Here is a 20,034-nt window from a genome sequence, read left to right as displayed (position 1 = left end):
ACCATATGTACATACCTTCGCAATCGCCATGCATGATGGGAATGTCGCCGCGCTGCTCAACCTCAATCGGAATGCGTTCCTCCTCGTGATGTTTATCGTTGGAATCGTTGCTGAACCAATTGCGTACATCGCGTTTCTTATTCTTCTCTGTGTGACATACAAATCATAAAGGAAAGTGATCGATGAACTAATGCAAATCAGTACAATGAAAAATTGCCTCCAACATAAGTGGCAGACGCATGCGCATAGCAAGCAAAACAAAATAAAATACATATGTAAACAAATGACAATTGAAATGTGTTACACCTACCCGCCACCTGCGTACGCATCATGTGCACTTTATTGCGCTTGTGCACGCCCTTTTGGCAATTGGTGCGTTGCAGCGCCGGCTCGAGTTGTCCATCAAAGTACAGTGGATATTTGCGTTCCCTGAACTGTCAAATAGAAAATGATAAATAAATTTATATATGCTGTACTCCTCAACCCCTCACACTCTATCTCCCTCTCCCTTAAATACAAAACTAAACCGCCACTCACCAGTTTTATAACCGGATCTGTGTCCATCTGTGCATAGAGCTCGGTCAAACTGACATCTAATTCATGCGTCGAGCTCTCCTTGCAATCCACCAACATAGCAATGCGATTCTTATGGAAATGCAATGCCAGCGAACGTATTGTGCTGGTCTCATTCGTATTGGGCAATTCGAAGTGTTTCGATACAGTGGCACCGTTGGCCGTTACATCCAAGGTGACACGTTGATTCATGCGATCGAGGAAAAAGGATAATTTATGTTTTAGTGTTGGGAAATCGATCATAAAAAGTGCTTCTATGGATATGTGTAGTTTGCGACGCGGCCTGCAAAGAAGTGCAAAAAACGTTAAATTTATCTGGAGCACTTGCAATGGCTCCGCTCTTCTGCATATACATACCGTATGTGTCGCATTGATATGACACAATCACCCTTCTTTATGTGCTGCTCCAGCTCGGTGGAGGCCACTAAAATGAGATATTTTTGAAATTAAGCATTGTTAGGTTATACACGTGCTTGACAAACCTGGATCAAGTGAGAGAGAATTCACGCTGCCCACAGCCAAAACGGCTGCTATCGTTAGTAGATACAGCCAGTTCATGGTTTGATGTTGGTGGATCAAGCAATTATTTCTTAAAAATCAGCTTTAACCTATAAAGTAATAAAAACAACGAATATTTTAGATTAAATTCCGTTTTTTAAGCTATAGGGGTTCGATTGGGTAGATGTGTTGGGATTATAGTTTTTTCTTGAACAATAATTCATCTCAAATTTCGTGAAGATATCTCCTCGAAAAAGTTTAACATACAAGGACTTGACTTTTATTGGTCTGTTTGTATGACAGCGTTATTCTATAGTAGTCCGTCAACGACGGTTTTCAAATGCTAAAGTAGTAGTTCACGTACTTATATACAAACAACCGGCTCAGATCGTTACACTGATAATTAATATATATAGTTTATAGCTCTTGGTCATCGACTAATTGACTAACTGGATTAACCAAAAAAATATTGTGCGCTGATTATCCTGGATGTAAAGAATGCATTCAACTATGCTAAATGGACAAACATATTCGAAGCCCTATACGAAATACGCGCCCATCATTACTTCATAAATATTGTTATGAGTTATCTTAAAAACAGAGGGCTGATATACAAGATCGTCCTTATTTCAAATGGAGTACCACAAGGTCCAGTACTAGGCCCCTAAATCTGCATAGACGCACAGCAATAAAAGTAAAAAGTGCTTCCGAACTATATCCAGCGAATCAGCTGAAGTACTAGCTAGTATGCCACCCATAGACATCCAGAGAGATGAGTTCTGAGATATCAGCGCCAATTTCAAAAATAAAAAAAAACAGAGAGGAGAGAAAGAAGATCAAAATAATATGGCAGCAATGGTAGCAACCGATGGTGGACCCACAGAATTCATCCTGACATCCCTCTATCTCCTCGGTTTCTAAACATAAAGGAAATGTTAGAAACTACACTAGGCGGTAGTTTAACGGTGGAAAATTTGGCTGTTCTAATATGACAGTCTTCTGATAAGTGGAAGGCAGTTCGCAAAGCGACAACTTCCATCATGACTAAATTAAGATAGTTACAGCAGAATAGGTGCCAGTCCGTCCGCGCTATATAGGAGAGGTAAAATGCCTTGTCACTCCCTCGAAGTAATATCTGGTGGTTTCGTGGAATAGTCTTGAGTTGGGAGTAGTTTAGGTTTAGTGGATTAAAATTCCGCGTTCCAGCTTTCGATGCTTTCCTCTACTATAAAGACACTTTGCAGTATTTAGTCTCAATGTTACGACTACTCGAACAATATTAAACGGGTAATATTCACCAAAAACGGATATTCGAATGATCGGTTTTCAAGTTATTCGGATAATTTTAAGAGCCTTAATATAGATTAAATTAATTAATGAATTTCAGGAAAGATGGAAGTAATTTTCTTGGAAATATTACGTATAGGATAATGGGTGGTAAGACCATATCTGGTAACATCAGTTTGTTCCACAACTGATATACTATCTATGTATACTATATTTGCAGATGTCGTTCATTTGCTTAGGTCGTATGATTAAGAGATTGACGGGGGATTGACAATGACGGGCAGCCCAAAAAGTCATGGTGGAACTTACGCCTCTCTCGACTCTCTACCTAGTAATGGATTATATATATATATAATCGAATCTGATGGCTCGAAAATGGAGGATGGAGTTGCTGCGTGAATATACTGTCCAGATATAGGCATAAGGTAACCTCTTAAGTTGCTGGAGCACTGCAGTATATTTCAAGCTGAGGTCTTTGCTATTGCGAAAGCAACGGAGCTGGCCTCTAGAAAGCCAAGCAGCAATCAAAGCAGTAACCTCGTACTGCATATCGGCATAAGAGTCTTGGCAAGCAGGGCAGCAGTGGAAAGTGTTGCCAGAAGTAAGCGACTTCAGTTACTCTGGGCGCCAGATCACAAAGGCATCGAGGGCAACAAAATAATGGACGAGATTGCCAAGAATAGTGTGCGGGTAACATCCGAAAACGTGATAAAGATTGAGAAGACTGCTGGAGATGTTTAGAGCAGGACACCAGGGAAACATTGGATTTCTAGTGCATTTGTCCTGCATTGGCAAGACTACGCTGTAGGCATCTGGGGTCCCCACGGTAGGAGGTATCGATATTGAGGCCGCAGAGTCTGTTAAAATTCGCGTCAAGCGCAGGCATCCTAAAGGAGGACTACTTCTCCTGAACATAGGACCTGAACTCCATTTGGTATCGCAAAGGACCAAAACTGGTCTATGCGTGGTTTATTGCCTAACAGTTTAACCTAACCTATCTACAGTTCTCTTCATTATACCATAAATAAATTTAAATATTAAACTTCGGTTGGGTATATCCAGCTGAAATATGATATATAAAATTTCATACTTCAACTCCTTAAAAAGTTATGTTTAGGAATATACTCGTATGTAAGTCATAAGCTCGCTAGATTAAAACTTTTATAAAAATGTTTATACATTTTTGTAAATTGTGTTCGCATTAAAAAAAAACTTTTTTTTTCTAGCATACCCAAACACTTCTTAATAAGAATGTTATTTATGTATTTTCGCTTATTACTCATATTTGCTCCACTTCATAATTCCGAAAATGATCGCAAGCCCTGCTAATTTATGTTTTTTTCATCTGTGTTGCGACAACAAACTTAAGCCTATGGCCCATATATATTAAGTCTATGACACAGTTTTCTTAATCAATCAAAATGCCGCAGTGATTAAAATATTATCAAAGTATCGTTTATAACCATAGCACACATACACACATACTTATAAACATAGCTACATATGAACATTTCAAATTGTCCACTGCAATTTGTCCACTGGCTGCCGCCGACAGTACCAGCACCAACAGCAGCGCGACAGTAGACATAAACTGTCAAGAGACGCCAGTGTGGGTGATCGCCATTAGACATTTATGCCGATCTCGATCTTTTATTTTTAGGTAGTTTATGTCTTTATTGCGTCAATCAAACGATTTAAGTGATTTAAGCTGTCGCCGCAAGAAGATCTGTTGCCGGCACTATTTTGATTTTATTATTTGAATCTTAGTTGGCGTTGCGTGGAGTATAGGCTTATTTATATTCGTATTTTTTTTTCGTTTTTAATCCCTATGCGTACATCTGTGGTATCTAAGTACTTGCTTGACAAGACCTTGAAATTGTATTTTATCATTGAATTGTCTATTTTTTTATTATTTTCTCAGGAAGCTTCTATTTACACGCCGCTTGATTTCAATGATTTATTTTTCTTTTTATTCAGAACACTGGAAGAAATCCTTTAATTTAGTGACTGTTAATGCGATTTGAAACCCTTCCATCAAAGTGGATTACCCAAAAGTTTTAGAAGAAGATGTAAACAGCAGCATGTGATGTGTAAGCAAGTGCTGATGTGTTTATTCTATTATGAACGGTACCTGTTGCATGAAATCAGAAATCTCTTGATAATCTGAAATCTTTAGATAATAAGCAAGACCAAAAAATATATAGATTCATGAAATATATTTTCCCAGCCAACTTTTTATTACATTTATTTTTCTGTCCGTAATTTTTGCAGCCCTGACCTTAAGTAGCTAGCATCGATGTTAGGTAAAGCTCTGAAAAAGAGCAAAGTTTGAAAACTTATACTAAGACTAAGGCAAAAGGAATTTAACTTATTTTTTCTAAGTATTATTTATCGTGTGTTTGGAGGCATAAAACTATTTTTATTGACATTTTAATAGAAAATCACCTTTTTCAAGAAAGTCTCAAAGTGATAGTGATTCTAGAAACTTGTGGTATTGAAACCAAAGAGAAAGCGGGATCTTAATATGCATAAAGGTTGCAATTTTCTCTAAAATAAAAGTGGTCTTGTAAAGAAATTTAACAATTTTAGACGAAAAAGAGCAGATTGTTTGCAAAAAAAGTTGCGTTAATAAAAAAAATTTTACCAGTTTGCTGGGTGTAATGGTACCATGAAGCTAAGTTAAAATATCAATTGGATAAGTGCTATGGTTTCTGAGTTCCATTCTCGCCCTATTAGAAAAACCCATTTAAGGTGAAATTTTCAACGTAGCTAGACGAAACGTTTCCACAGTACAGCAAATTGAACAGGGGAAAGTTTATCCTACACTAGTTTTTTTCTTCTTTGATATTACAACCGTGAATAGGTCTGGATCACGAGAGTGATGAGGTACTTTTAGAGCGTAATTTTTGTTCGTTGAGAGAGGGATCTGCTTCTCAATTGACTATCGTTCCCAAAGTAGCGCTTCTTGGCAAAAGTTATTTTGCGCTTGGCTTTGGTTTTTGATGGAATACATATTAACTCCGAAATATACAAAGCTCTTCACTTTCCCAAATTTATAGCTGCCAATAGTAACGTATATCTAAAAACGCGAGGATTCTTTTTGTGTGGCATTGCACTTTTACAATAGAGATTGTCATTGCGATTCAGATTAACGGTGAGTATCACTTTTTACAGCATTATATTGAAGAAGAGGCACAAGGGAGAATAAGCCTATCTAAAACATCGCCTAGTATAGATCGTCTTGGAGAGGCCCTTTTCGATTTTGGCGGAGCAGATGACGACATTCTGCATAGACGTATGAGTTTTACAGGGATACCAATACACTGATATGCTATTCTGGATTTCTATACACTCCACCACTAAAAGCAATTTGACATCATACGCTATAATCGCCTTCAGTGCCTGCCTTGACTATCGTTATGTATAGCGATACGCTGGTTGCGATAGTAGCGGTGGAGATTGATTTCTGTTCCTGACTTATAGCAAAGACTTCTGCTTGAAAGATGCTCGGAAAATGTTCCATTGATATGCGGTACCACTGGATAGTGCTGCCCCTCAGCAGTATGTCGAGCATGGAATCGTTCTACTCCGCCTTACTGCCGAGAGTAACTCTAAACTTCTTTGTTAAGTTAACCCTCTTCGTAACGCCGTTCTTTGGAAGAAGAGCCAGTGGTGTGTCTTCTTCGAGGTCCTCCATTTGTTGAGACGACATTAGCTTCTCTTTGCCAACACCCTCTGCTTCCATTAGCAACATGGTATATTTCGCTACCTGTAGAATCACTTTATGCAGCGGTGTGAGCTCCAGGTTGACTTCAAGAGCTGCAGTGGGGCAAGTGCGCATTGCCCCTGAAACGCAGAAGCAAGCGAGTCTTTGCAGCTTCGATAGTTGAAAGGCTACCGAAGACTACGTTGCCTTCGATGCTCAAGCAACCATTCCATAAGTGACAATAGATCTTACAATCATAGTATAAGCCATCTTAATAAACCTGGCTTGCTTGTTTAGAATGCAGCTGTAGAGACTAAAAATTATAATAAATCTGATCAACAAAAAAATAATTTCACTAATTTTAATACAAATTTCGATTATAGAATTTTAAATAGGCTCCGGAGCTATATATGAGCACGTCAACGCTTTATCCAATTTTCCATACATAAGTTATAAGCCTCGCCTGGAATGGCCTTCGGTGCCTTCACCGAAATTTCAATTTTACGATTTTGGCCAATTTTTAGAGCGTTTGAAAGAGGTAGGGTTCAAAAAAATCTAGCAGTTTTTAATGGAGAAGAAAAATTTCTCGAAGATTTCGAATGGCCAGTGAATATGAAAAAATTAGCTTACCATTTAACAGGAGCATAAATCATTATTCTTTTATGAATATTTTGCCCCAAATACTGTTTGTAAAATACCGCAGCAGGAAAAAAAATCAATAACATTTTTAATCCCAGTAATAAAAAAGTCGAAAAACATGATTTGTGTACTCATCTAAACATTTCTGCAGAAATATAGATTTTTTTTTATTTTTTTAACAATTTTTCTGTCTAACATCAAATCCCTTGTGTAAGCTCCCACGCCATTTGCGCTAAAACCGCAAAATTATCAAAATAATACTAAACTTATTTGGCATATAGGGATTGACAGTCATAAATTTGCGATTTGCGCAACACTTCCGTTTTACGCGCCAAATAGTAATAAGTAGCCAAGAGCTAATGTAAGGCAAATACGAATCGAGCGAGTATATACACTTAAGTGTGAACCCTTTGGCGCTAGAAGCCGCTGACACTCATTTATTCGATACAAAACGCTGTCAATTTTATTTTTTTGGGCATTAATACGTACATACATACATACATACATACTATACACCTATGCTATAAAAGAATAATCACAACTACAAAAAATATTATTACACTCATTCCAATATTAACAATTCCTTGCTCTTTGACTTGTTTAGAACTCGCATACGGGCATTTCTACTTGCTGTCTATGTGCGCATGCGCATATGTGTGTTTGTGTGTAAAACCGCAGCTTAGCAATTCACGCGGAAATACCTTTAAGCGCCTACGCATAGATTTCAAATCGAATTCGTTAGATAAACAGCGGCGAAAAGAGTCATAGTAGAAAAAAAATAACAACAACAACAAAATACAATGCAAAAACAACAAGTTAGGTGGTGAAAACAGCATCAACTTCACAAACTAACACCGTAGTTAACCTTTTATGGCCAGGCACACTCACAGCAAGTGAACGCGCTTAGAAAGCAACGCAAGCGCGTAAGGTAAACAAACCTCACTTAATGGATGTGTGTGTGATTGCTTATTGATGTGTGTGTGTGAGAATGCTTATGATTTTGTGAATCAATGTGTCTAAGCAAAGTTTAGTTTTTATATGCCCGTTTTTGCTTAAAATTAATGTCTTTTTAAAAATGCAAATTAATGCGTGAATATGTATACAAATTTATTTTAAATGCGAAAATAAATATTCACAAGATAATCAATTTACCATAATTGGCAATAGAAAGGCGATAAAGCAATCAATTTTGTAGACAAAAAGAATAACAGCAGGTCCAAAAACGTAAGAAAGCGAGGACTCAAGAAGTGTGAAACACTTTGAGATGCCACAATTGTAAAATGTGACCACGGCTTTTGTTCTTCTTGTTGTTTTTGTAGCGGCAGAGACCCACGATAAACAGTACTTGTGATAAGACGAAGTTATGGACGAAACGCAACAAGTTTCGTTACCAATTTCCTCTTATAAGAATGATCTTGATTGGTTTCAATTAATAATTTCGGTATATGGGTACTATGAGAAGACCGATATCTGTTTTTTGAATCGAAAATCATATTATGTAATTTATCAAACATTATTGACATTTTTAAACTTTGATACTAACGGGTGATACAAGTAGAGGTAGTTTTTTCAATGGCCTTTTTTGACATGTTATTTTTGTTCAGTCTTTTTTGGCATTTTATCATGGAAAGGCTTACGCCTGAATAACGTTTACAAATCCTTCAGCTTTATTTCGAAAATTCACGTTCGGTAAAGAATGTGTTTCGCGCGCTTTGCAGAACTTATGGTCAACATAATCGGCCTACTGAGCGTACTATTCGCAGCACCATCACCCATCTTGAGACCCAGCATTCCTTATTGGATAATATTCGACAGAATAGACCACGGCCAGCACGCAGTGAAGAAAATATAGCAGCCGTAGCTGAGAGCAACTCGCCATTCGCAGCAACTCCTCGGATTAACGAACGACTTGGCGCATTTTACGTCGAGACCTTAAATTGAAAGCGTTTAAAATACAGCTTTTGCAAAAACTGAAGTCGCTCGATCAGCCTAAGCGATCTCGGCGACATTTGGTTTTAAGAAGACAGCGCCACTTCCCACACATCGCATCAATCAATGCATTTATTGAGAGAACACTTCGTTGAGTGGATTATTTCACCTTTTGGTCAGGTCGATTGGCTACCAAGATCGTGGGATATCACACTGTTTTACTTTTTCCCTTAGGGATGTGTAAAGTCTAAAGTCTATACGTACAATCCCGCTTCGATTCAGGCCTTGGAGCAAAACATCACGCGTGTAATTCGTCAGTTACCAGTCGAAATGCTTAAACGAGCCATCGAAAATTGGTCTCAACAGATGGATCATCTGAGACATAGCCACGACCGACATTAGAAAGAGATAATCTTCAAAAAATAAATGCCAAAGAATGTTTTTTCGACTCAAATAGTGATCAAAATCTAAATTGAAAATCTCGAGCGGTGTAAATATAATAGATCATAGAGCAAAGGACAGCAAGAATAAGATATAAGTGTCTAGACCGAGAGAATTGTTATAGCATGGTTAACTACTCTTGAAGTATGTAATGCACCTGTTTCTGAAAACCTCACTCATGAATACAAAACAATTGTTGAATCACATACACATATGTCCATATAAAGTTATTTTTATATATATGTAATATAAAAAATACGTGTCACGTTGTTTGTCCGTGATGAACTCCTAAACTACTGAACGCATTTTCGTAAAATTTAGCACACTGTGTCCAGTTCGAACCAACTTCGAAGATAGGATAGTAAAAACAGTTCATAATTAAAAAATACTCTATTAAATGGACGCTCTATTAAGCGGACATCTCCATTAACCATGCACATTGTTGATATTTATTAAGTACAATCTATTAAGCAACATTGAGAAAGCAGCCTTAAATTCCTTATTTTTTCTAATGAAATTTATTTGTATGAACATATTCAAAACTAAACCTCAAGTACAATCCTTTGGATTCTTATACCGACAAAAACGTTTTCGTCTTTATTCATAAATACAATTTTCCCTGTATTGAATAGTTTATTATATGAATAATAGTATAAAATGTATACCAGAGCAACGCGTGGCCGGATCCCCTAGTGTTATTATATAATTGTAATATGCTGAAATATTATATTATGCTTTTACATTAACAAAATGTACAGAGAATTTGCAATTGCAAATATGCAAGAGCATTTGCACTAGATTCTGAATTGCCCTATTATATCGTATGATTAATTTTTCCCACTTGTCAAATACAGAAAATTGAGAGGAATCTTCAACAAGCCAATGAATGAACTAGAGTAGGTGCTCAAAACATAAAAAAATATTTAAAAAAAATTATTTATGCTTCACCAAATCTATCAATCAAGGTTTATGCATCAATAAAATACTTCCTGTCTTTTTGTAAATCATTTAGATTAAAGCTATCATTTTTGTACATACATGTAAGCATCTAAGAACTACAATTATCTGTAGCTTCTGCACATTAATAAACATAAAAAGCAACCTTCAGTGCCTACATTCGTAATAAATATATATGTATATGTGTATGCACGGCTGTAAACAATCAAAGCTGTAATAAAAAGTAATTTGTAAAACTTTTGCCATCATCCAAACAAACAAATACGCTACATAAATATTGATAATAATAATATATTTTGAGCAAGGTCACGATCTGTTACAGATTTCGATTAAATGTAATACTGTTTAGAAAAAATAACTTTTATATATGTATACATAATATATGTACTCATATCATACATATGTGTGTATCTTGAAGAAAAATATAAAATATGTACCATATAATTAAATCAGGAAAAATAATTAAATTTTGCGATGAGGTCTTCCCAAAGGGTGTTCATAATAAAATACTATTTTTAGAGTAATTATTTCATGTAACCACCATGCCACCATTCGGCCATCTAAATGACACACATGTGGCATGAAAGTTAAAGATTTATACGTCAACTCGTTCTTAAAGCAAATTAAAATTCCTTGTAATACACCGAAAGACTTTAAGAGTGGCGAATCGAACGACAACTGGTATAAAGCACATATACTGCTTTAAAATGTATTGAGGTAACCGATTAATTTTTTGACTCTAGTTTTACAGCTATAAAGAGGCCAATTAAGTTGCGAATTTGTCTCAAATAAATATAAAATCTATAAATTCGAACAGAGATACATTTGTCTTTAATTGGCCATTGGTTATATCCACTTGTAATGTTTGTTTTTATTTAAGAGGCAAATTATTTATGAGTATATAAAAATAGTGTACTTATAGTATATAGAATTTACTAAACTGTAATAAAAAAATTTGAATTCCCTTGATCCGGTAGCCATTTTCAAAAGGGCCTTCGAAAACACATCCGGCGGTGAGAAAGTTTTGCTACTTAAAACTAAGTAAAATCAAAAAACAAAAATTATATTATTACTACAAATAAATAAAGGTATGGAAATTTAATTTTTGTCAAAATTTAGTTTTTTGACTAAATGACTTTTTCCCAAAAAAGCCGTTTTTTGCTTAAGAATTTATTCTTCTTTATTAACAATTTTATTCTTCTATTATTAACAAGAAAAAACGTTGACTTCGTTTGCACTGAAGCCTTAATACCTTTTACAAATACAAAATATTCCTTACTAGAAGTTGATTTTGATCGGTCAGTTTGTATGACAGCTATATGCTATAGTGGGCCGACATGAATGGCATTTTGGAAGAAAACACCGTGTGTAAAATTTCAACTCGATATCTCAAAAACTGAGTTACTAGTTCGCGTATATATTGATAGACGGACTTGGCTAAAACGACTCAACTCGTTATGTTGATCATATACATTGTATCAAAAAATTCCCCGAATAAATGTTATTTCAAAAAAATTTATTTTTGTAAAGTTGGTAGGACTGACCTTAATTACTATGCCAAATATGAGCGAGATCTGTTAGCTGCTTAAGTCGGTACACCTCAGTAGTGCGTAACATTTTTTAGAATAGATAAAAATATCGAACAAAGAATTCGTCTCAAATTTCGTTGGCGAATGTTAGAAAAGACTTACGGTTATTCAGTTTTATCAAAAATACAGACGGTCAAGAGATCGTTGAAGACATGCCCCGTTCTGGACGACCTTCGACCTCTTCAACTGATGAAAATATTAAACATAAAGGATGTGGTGCTTAAAAGTCGTCAGGCAAGTGTTAGGAGATCGACCTTCCTCGCGATTCTGTTCGAATGATTTGGTGGATATTTTGGGCTTTAAACCCGTTTTTGCTTGACTCGTCCCGATAAAGCTGAATTTTTTAAAAAAAGGGTACCATAAACAGGTCTCTTTGGACAGGATTGATCATGCGATTTCTGATCCCACATTTATGGAGAGCATTATAATTGCTGATGAGACATAAATATATGAGTTTGACGTGCAAACAAGTCAACAATTCTACAAGATTCGCTGAAGGAGCTGAAGGCCATCCCAAAAAGTGCTTATAAAAAATGTTGCGAAAACTGGAAAAATCGTTGGCATAAGTGTATTATGTCTGGCGGGGATTACTTTGAAGGCGACAAAACAAAATATTAATGAATAATTAAATATTCTGCGTTTTAATTGCAATTTTCGGGTACTTTTTTAACACAATCTACGTAAACATTTTATATGGTCTCATACGTTTCCTTCTGGATGTTACAATTCTTATTCCTGGGGGCGGTTACAATAACCTAAAAATTTCTTACAAATGCTTTCAGAGAAACTATTTTCTAATTTTCGAAGAATATTTTCAAATAAGTGTAAATTCGATATAAATGCAAATAAATTAATTAATTCAACTGGATATAAGCCCTTGAGAGCTAGGTAAATTTTTTGTTTCTTGAAACATTTTGACCTTAATTTCTTACTTTTATGATTTCTTCAGACGAAAATAGTGTGCCTTAAATAGCCTATATCTTCTTTCTTATTTTATACAGTCTTCCATATAATTCATACGTGTATTCAATATCTGTTGGATTTGCATGGAAATAAGTAGCATAATTTTGCACTGACAAGATGCGAAATAACTTGAGGCGAAAAATGTATTTCAGAAATATAACATATTTAAAATTTTTGTTAGAAACTTTCTAGCACAGTTGTATACATATCAATATTATTTGTCTATAAAAATCTATAAACCACATAATCACATTAGAATAAACAAATAAGGTGTATGTTTGTTTCCATTTTGCCAGCTAATTTTCAACAAAACAAAACACATAAAACCAACAAACAAAATTAAGTCCAAAGCAATTTAATCACGATATTTTACATACGAATTGAGTGCAAACTCGCACAAAATGCGCGCATAAGCTACTCGTAAAATATCAAATTATCCAAATAAGCATTTTTAATCGTTTTAATTAAAATGACTTGACTGTGGCAGAGAGCAGCTATTTAATTCAGCGCCCACAAGCGATTAATAAGTGGTTTGTATACAACATTTGCCATAGAAATATGATTCAAAGCGCCACACGAAGATCTAGTGAGATATATGTATGTATGTATGCTTACAAACATAACTACTTTTATACATATGAATGTATAAATATGTTATATTGTATAGAATGGTGTAATAGAGTAAACTAATTGGAAACAGTTGCATAACTAGTGTTTCTGAGGCTGGTTGTTGGTACTACTTCATATGTAATCTAAACAGAAACTCAATTTTCGTTAATGGAAGGTGATCACTTTTAAGGTGTTATATCCACTTTTGAATAAAACAAATATATATTTGCTTACTTATACATATATCAAATGAACTTAAATTTGAAAGCATTCTCCGAAAATTTGCGGAAACCCTATAGAGAGAATATAAAAGAGCATATACAATATTGTTCCAACAAATTGATTAATAGATTTAGCCATGTTTCCGAACTAATCCCCTAGTTCTTGAGATCTCGATCCGAAATTTCACACACGTCCTTTTCTTCCCAAGTAACTGTTCATTTATCGAAACTACTAAAGTATAACGTCTATGGAGCTACTATACAAACTGACCAATCAAAATAAAGTCCTTGTATGGAAAACTTTTTTATTTGATAAGATATCTTCCCGAATGAGTTACTGTCGAAGACATTGATACAATCTTCGAACATATTGTTTAGTTAAGACCACACACTTAAAATTGCTCGGAATCTAGTTTGAAGTCAATACCGCTAATAGTTTCGGAGATATGATCGGATTTGTAAGAGTTTTTTGAGTGGAATCATCTCCAAAAATCTTAAACACGTCATTCTGAAACCATGTTTTCAGAGTCGGTGAGGAAAACCTCTTGACCAAACGATTCCAAATTATCTTTCTTAGATATATTTGTCAGGTAATGATCGAAGAAATAAGATTTTTATAACTCGATTTTTTAAGCTTTTGTATAATAATTAGAATAATAATATAAAATAAAAATGTTGACCAGTCTTTCATGTTTACCTGTAGTTATATAGTTTAGTATTTTTTTTTCCTTATTTTTGGTATATTTACATATTTGAGAAAAATTTAAGACGAAAAAATAAGTCTTTTTTTCGGAGGCTCTCCGTGAGATCGGCTACTGGATAGGTTATGTTAGATTAAGAGGTCAATCCTAAAAGGTATCTTATTTGGACGGCTAATAACGCCAAGTCTTTGTGGTTCAAGCGAACCCAATTTTTTTCGAAATGAAGTCCCGATTATTAAGATGTATAAAATTAGGTAAATAAACTTTATGTTTTTTTTATTAAGGGGTTACATGCGTTTACGGGTTGCAAAAAATCGCAATTTTTTATTGTCTTATCCGATCTTCATGAAATTGTGCACTTGGATAAATTTGAAAAAAATGTCGCGAAATTTTCACTGAAATTTAAATTTTTTTTGTAAAAATATCTGCCAAAAATCAAATTTTCAGTTTTATTTTTTGTTTTTCTTCGTCCAAGTTCTAAGTTAAGGTTTTATCTAAAACACGTATTTTTTCACTTTAGATGATCATGTAAGAAGTTATCCTGCTAACGCGGGCGTATCTTTTTTCCGAGAGGTCATCGGAACTGGCGTCACAAAGGCCGAGTTTAAAATATTTGTTTTCCAAAAAATTCAGAGTTTCTTTGTGAATAGAGTATGCGTGTAACAATAAAAAATTCTAAGAAGATATTTAATTTTTTATATGAGGAAAACATTGTTGGAAAAAGGCTGTTTTTTACCTGAAGAAACCCATGTAACCCCTTAAAACCTCTTCAAAAAAGAAACATACGAAAAAATAGTTTTTCTAACGTTTTTTAATAAAAAAGAAGTACCGTGGCGCAAAACTAAATTCTTAATAGACTTGATAAAGCTGAACCCTATTTTTTAACACTTTTTTCAATTTTTAAGCATTTTATTTTAAGAAATAAAATAAAATCCTCGAACACGTCGTTGTGTATAAATACGTGGATATTAGGGTGCGTTCATATATATTTAATATGAATGAATTAGCATACAATTACCGCTAAAGCACATAAATTTCACAAAAGACAGATTACACTTGTTTACAATTTGCATACATTTGTTGACAGCAAATTATTGCTACAAAAGAATTTTAAATTCCATTTTAAAAGTAGATTAAAGTAAATTAAAGAAATATAATAAATGCTAAATTCTAAAATGATATGTTCATTAGATACATGTTGATTTGATTTGAATTAGTGTATCAATTATGCGTTTTAGAAGGTAAAACGACAGTATCGAATTGGTATAATAGTTATGTAAATAAAATTATCTTGGATTCCCCTTCTCTTTTCTTATGAATTCTAAAGTTTGCCGCAGATTTTTTTAAGATAATTTTTCAAACAATTTTTTGTTTCCATCTAAGAACTTTATTTTGTTATGTTAGTTTGTATGGCAGCTATATGCTAGAGTGCTCTGATCTAAGCAATATATTTGGATAGTAATCTGTTGTCTTTTTTAATAACCCATGCCAAATTTCGTGTAGATAACTGGTCAAATAAAAAAGTTTTCCATACAAGGAATCGATTTTGAACAGACAGTTTATATGGGGGCTACATGCTATAGTAGTCCGAACTGAAAACTTTGTTCGGTGATTGTATGTAGTATTTCCTTGATTAATAATTTGTACGAAATTTTGTGAAAAAATCTTGTCAAAAAGTTTTACTTGCAAGAACTTTGATTTGAATCGGCCAGTTTGTATGGCGGCTATATGCTGGAGTGGCCCGGTATCGAACGGTTCCGACAAATGAACGGCTCCTTGAAGAGAAAAGGACGTGTGCAAAATTTGAGCTCGATATCTCTAAAACTCAGGACTTAGTTCATAAGTGTTCAAGTAAGGGGATAATAAACAGGTTCCATGGCTAAATAGATACAGCTCATCACACTGCTATACAGGGTTATTATCGTTGTTAAAAATTTCGTGGTAGACTTAAAATACCGTTTTCGGGGCATACAAATACAAATGAAATAGAAGAAACCCCAAGCATCTATCACTTTTTAATAGGTGGTTGGAGTCATGTGTAGAAGTTAACGCAAGTGAGGAAAGTTCTCTGATTGCCATTCACTTGGTAGTGGCCAGAAACGATTCTTTTACATATGACTCTAGCAGCTCACGACTTCCGGTCCTAGACCAAGAACATACGTTTGAAGGCGAGCTAAAGTGAGAAGGCAAACCATATCAACCCAGGGTTGTTGGGGCTCAATGAAAAGGAAACAACAGTCTCGGACGTAAGACACCCTTCTAATATGAATAGATTATCTTTTATAGGTCTAGAGTTAGTCAAACAGATAAAAAGTACCGTTAAAGGGTAGTCAAGAAATCGTAATAAATTTAGAGGATTTAGATTTATGTATCAAAGAGCATTTAAATCAATAGTTCAAAACTCTCAGAGATCAGTTTCATATAAAGGAGACCTCCGACTTATTTCATGCAATATTGATATTTACATATCAAGGAGCATTTTAGTCTATAGTCCAAAACTCCCAAAGACCTGTCTCATGTAAAGAGACCTCCGGCTTCTTCCAGGCTACATACATATATTGAGATTTATACATATATCAAGGAGGATTTAAATCCATAGTACAAAACCCAGACAGACCAGTATCGTACAAAGGAGACCGCCGACTTTTACCAGTGTTTAATTAGTATAACACACCCACTTCCCTGTCGTCCATTTATTATTATAACTACTTCTTAGCTATATTATTACTGTAAAGCTTCCTCACCCTTTGCAGATTTTAGCAAAAACGCTCCACAATTATTGATGTGCTTCAAATAAATATTTATTTGTTTAACAACAAATCTTCACTGTGAACACATAAACGTTTTCTCTAATGGCAATTTTATATCTTTCCACCGATCTGCAATGAGCGCCACCTTTTCACCGGATAGACACTTTTCGCCGAAATCGAAACAATCAACACTTCAAAGCGATTTTTATGACATTCGCACTTTCGTTTATTTTGATTGGTCCTTCACCTTGAACACATACACACACATGTAGGCAACACGCGATCAGTCGTTAAGAATACCACTTAGAATTAATTCCTTTTCGATTTACTCGTAATCTCGTACGCGTACTCGTAGTAAACGTAAAAACAAACCGTTGCGGTCAACGTATCAACGTAGACTGGTTGAGCTGCAGATCGCTAAGAGGCAACAAAGTTCTTAATTTTGCTGCCGTACGATCTGCAGCCAACCAAGTCAGCGCAAAGAGAAGTTAGCCAGGCCAATAAGCATGCTCTTGCCCACGCTAGATACACGTAAAAATATTGTGCGTTTGTACGCTTGTGTGCTCTGACTTGCCTACTCATGGCATTACCTGCTGAGTGGCTAAGTGAGTGTTCGGCATCGCTCGCTTGTTCGCAAACGTATCGCTGGCGTGTTGTTGCTGCTGCTGTGAGTGGCGGCAAGCAACACGATCACCTCAACAGCAGTGGCAGCGGCAGCAACGGCAATACAAAACCAGCGGAAAGTGAGTTGCTGCTAGTAATACTCGTGGTATAACGCCCACGTAGAAGTGTTTTGCTGCTTACGATTGCTTACGATTTTGTTGCATGCGCTATTAGATGGCAGCACAAATGGCATGCACTTCGAAATATTTATGGCATGTTTGTATCACTTTCAAGCGCCACTATTCACTTTGGGATTTGCTTTAAAATACTAGCTTTGATTCGTACCAAATTATTTCGCTTTCTATTGTACTGATGGAAGGCACTCACTTACTGCAACTTTGTCGGGTATATGACGTTGCGGTTTCTGAGAATGTTTCAGAATTGACAATACCTCCAGGTTCTTTGCGATTAAACAAATTCAAATGCCATAGAACGGTGAACTTCTTCTTCAATCGTTTCTAAATATCAGTCGTACTTTTATGATCTCTAGATTAGGTTAGGTTAATCTGGTGGGCCAATAAGCCACACATAGACCAGTTTGGTCCTTAGCGATACCAGATGGAGTTCATTTGCTAAGTCCAAGTAGTCATCGTTTAGGATGCTCGCGCTTGGTGAGAATTTTAACAGACTCTACGGTCTCATTGTCGATACCTCCTCTAGTATATCATACTACGAGAACCGCAGATGCTTAAAGCGTAGTCTTGTCAATGCGGGTCAAGTACACAAGAGACTCCATTGTTTCCCTGGAGCCCTGCTCTAGACATTTCCTGCAGTCTTCCCGATCCATCAGGCCCATCTTGCGAGCGTGTATCGCCACCAGACAGGGACCAGTTAGTATTCCCATCACGTTCGTACAGTCTCTTTTATCGAGTGCCATAGGAATTTTGTGTACTTCCGATCTACCGTTTTGCTCATGACTTTTTCAGTTTAGCTCTCAGGTATCTCAGGTTTTGATTTTCTTCTCCATGCTTCTGTCGAGATCGTCGTATAGACAGTGCATGTGTTTCCCAATGTTGACCGCGTTTTTTGATTGTTAGCCGTACACTATTCTTTGCAATCTCGTTTACTATTTCATAGCCATCGATGCCTTTCTAGTCTGGCACCCAGTAAAAGTGAAGCCTTGCAACATTGCTACCCAAGACACTTCTGGTCAATGTCCGATACGAGGTTACTGACTTAATTGTTGCTTGGCTGTCTTCGTAGATGTTGACTTTGGAATTGCCTGCAGGTATATTAGAGGTCAGTTCCACTGCTTTCGCAATAACAAAAACAGCAGTTTGAAATATACTGCTGTGGTTCGGCAACTTAAAAGATTGCCTTATGCCTATGTTATTGTAGCTATAAAGCTAAGCTCTACAAAGTGGTCTACCGTTGAAAAATAGCTTCTTCTCGAATTGGTCGTTTGAATTTGCTGAATAGCCACAAGTTACACGGAGCGAAATCAGGCGAATACGGCGATTGCGGCACGATATAGGTTGGATTTTTAACGAAAAACTAACGAAGAATCAATGCAGTTTACGACGATGCATTATTGTGGTGTAAAAATTAAGAATTGTCGGCCCATAATTCCGGCCTCTTTTTAAGGATACCTTCGCGCAAACGCCGCATAACACTCAAAAAGTATTCCTTGTGTCTCCGTTTGGCCAGTCAGCAGGAGTTCGGAGTACAACACACTTCAATAATCGTCACCTTTGCCACAATATTCGGCCGAAAGATCGTCTGTTTCCGGGTCGGAAGCAAGATTCATCTCCGGTAATAATACGTTTCCTGGTAGTCGGAGAGTATTGTTTCACATACGTTAACGCCACGCTGTTTGCCAAAAAAAGTTGAGAGATTTTCTTAGGACCAAATGATATTTCAAAATGGTTTTCACTGATCCCTCCGATATTCCAACGATACCAGTAAGATAATTCTCAAGTATGTACCAATTATTTTATTTCATAGACGTATTCATAATCAGTTGATGTTAATGGCCGTCCTGGACATGGTTTGTTGTCAAGGCGTTCTCGACCCTCTTTAAATAACTTGTATCAATCAAGAACACTTGTTCGGGGCAAACAGTTTTTCAAAAATCTGAATGTTTTGGCACCAGAAATTAGATCCGAACACAAAATTTAATGGAACTTCTTTGTTTAATAATTTCAAACTTCGTAAAAATTGTCGAATGCACTTTATTTACTTTAGAAAGACAAGCGTATACTAAACACTAATGGTTCTCTTGATGTGACATTTGGTACAGATGTCACTGACAGTCATACAAGTACAAACCACTAACGAGGAATGGGTTTAAATTAAAAAGTCTTTAAATTTTTTGTCCGCAATAGTATAATATTATTGTGTCATTTATATACCTAATTACATATATGCTAACAACATATTTTATATGTAATTATATGTACATATGTAATACCAGTTACAGGCCCTCAGGATAAATGCAGTTAACCAATTGGAAAAAAATTAACTAAGAAATTATAAACTTCATTTCAATTTGATTGGAAATAACTTAAT

At 35.6% G+C, this 20,034-nt stretch overlaps 1 protein-coding gene across 1 annotated transcript in view; it reads right to left on the bottom strand.

The window, feature by feature from the left end:
- The window catches only part of LOC120769340, a 40,023-nt gene extending 22,776 nt beyond the window's left edge, over positions 1 to 17,247 (bottom strand). Inside the window, exons 1-6 of the mRNA XM_040096297.1 lie at positions 16,858 to 17,247; positions 1,056 to 1,181; positions 931 to 997; positions 538 to 856; positions 311 to 434; positions 16 to 147 (exon numbers count right to left, since the gene is read on the bottom strand). Coding sequence (XP_039952231.1) covers positions 16 to 147; positions 311 to 434; positions 538 to 856; positions 931 to 997; positions 1,056 to 1,131 — 718 coding nt within the window. The 5' untranslated portion in view covers positions 1,132 to 1,181; positions 16,858 to 17,247. The remainder of the gene's footprint in view (positions 1 to 15; positions 148 to 310; positions 435 to 537; positions 857 to 930; positions 998 to 1,055; positions 1,182 to 16,857) is intronic.
- Positions 17,248 to 20,034: the final 2,787 nt, after the last annotated feature.

This window comes from Bactrocera tryoni, chromosome 2 (assembly GCF_016617805.1).
Source record: "Bactrocera tryoni isolate S06 chromosome 2, CSIRO_BtryS06_freeze2, whole genome shotgun sequence".
Lineage (NCBI taxonomy): Eukaryota > Metazoa > Arthropoda > Insecta > Diptera > Tephritidae > Bactrocera > Bactrocera tryoni.
Note: the sequence above shows the minus strand (reverse complement) of the source record. Positions and strands in the feature narration are given on the sequence as shown.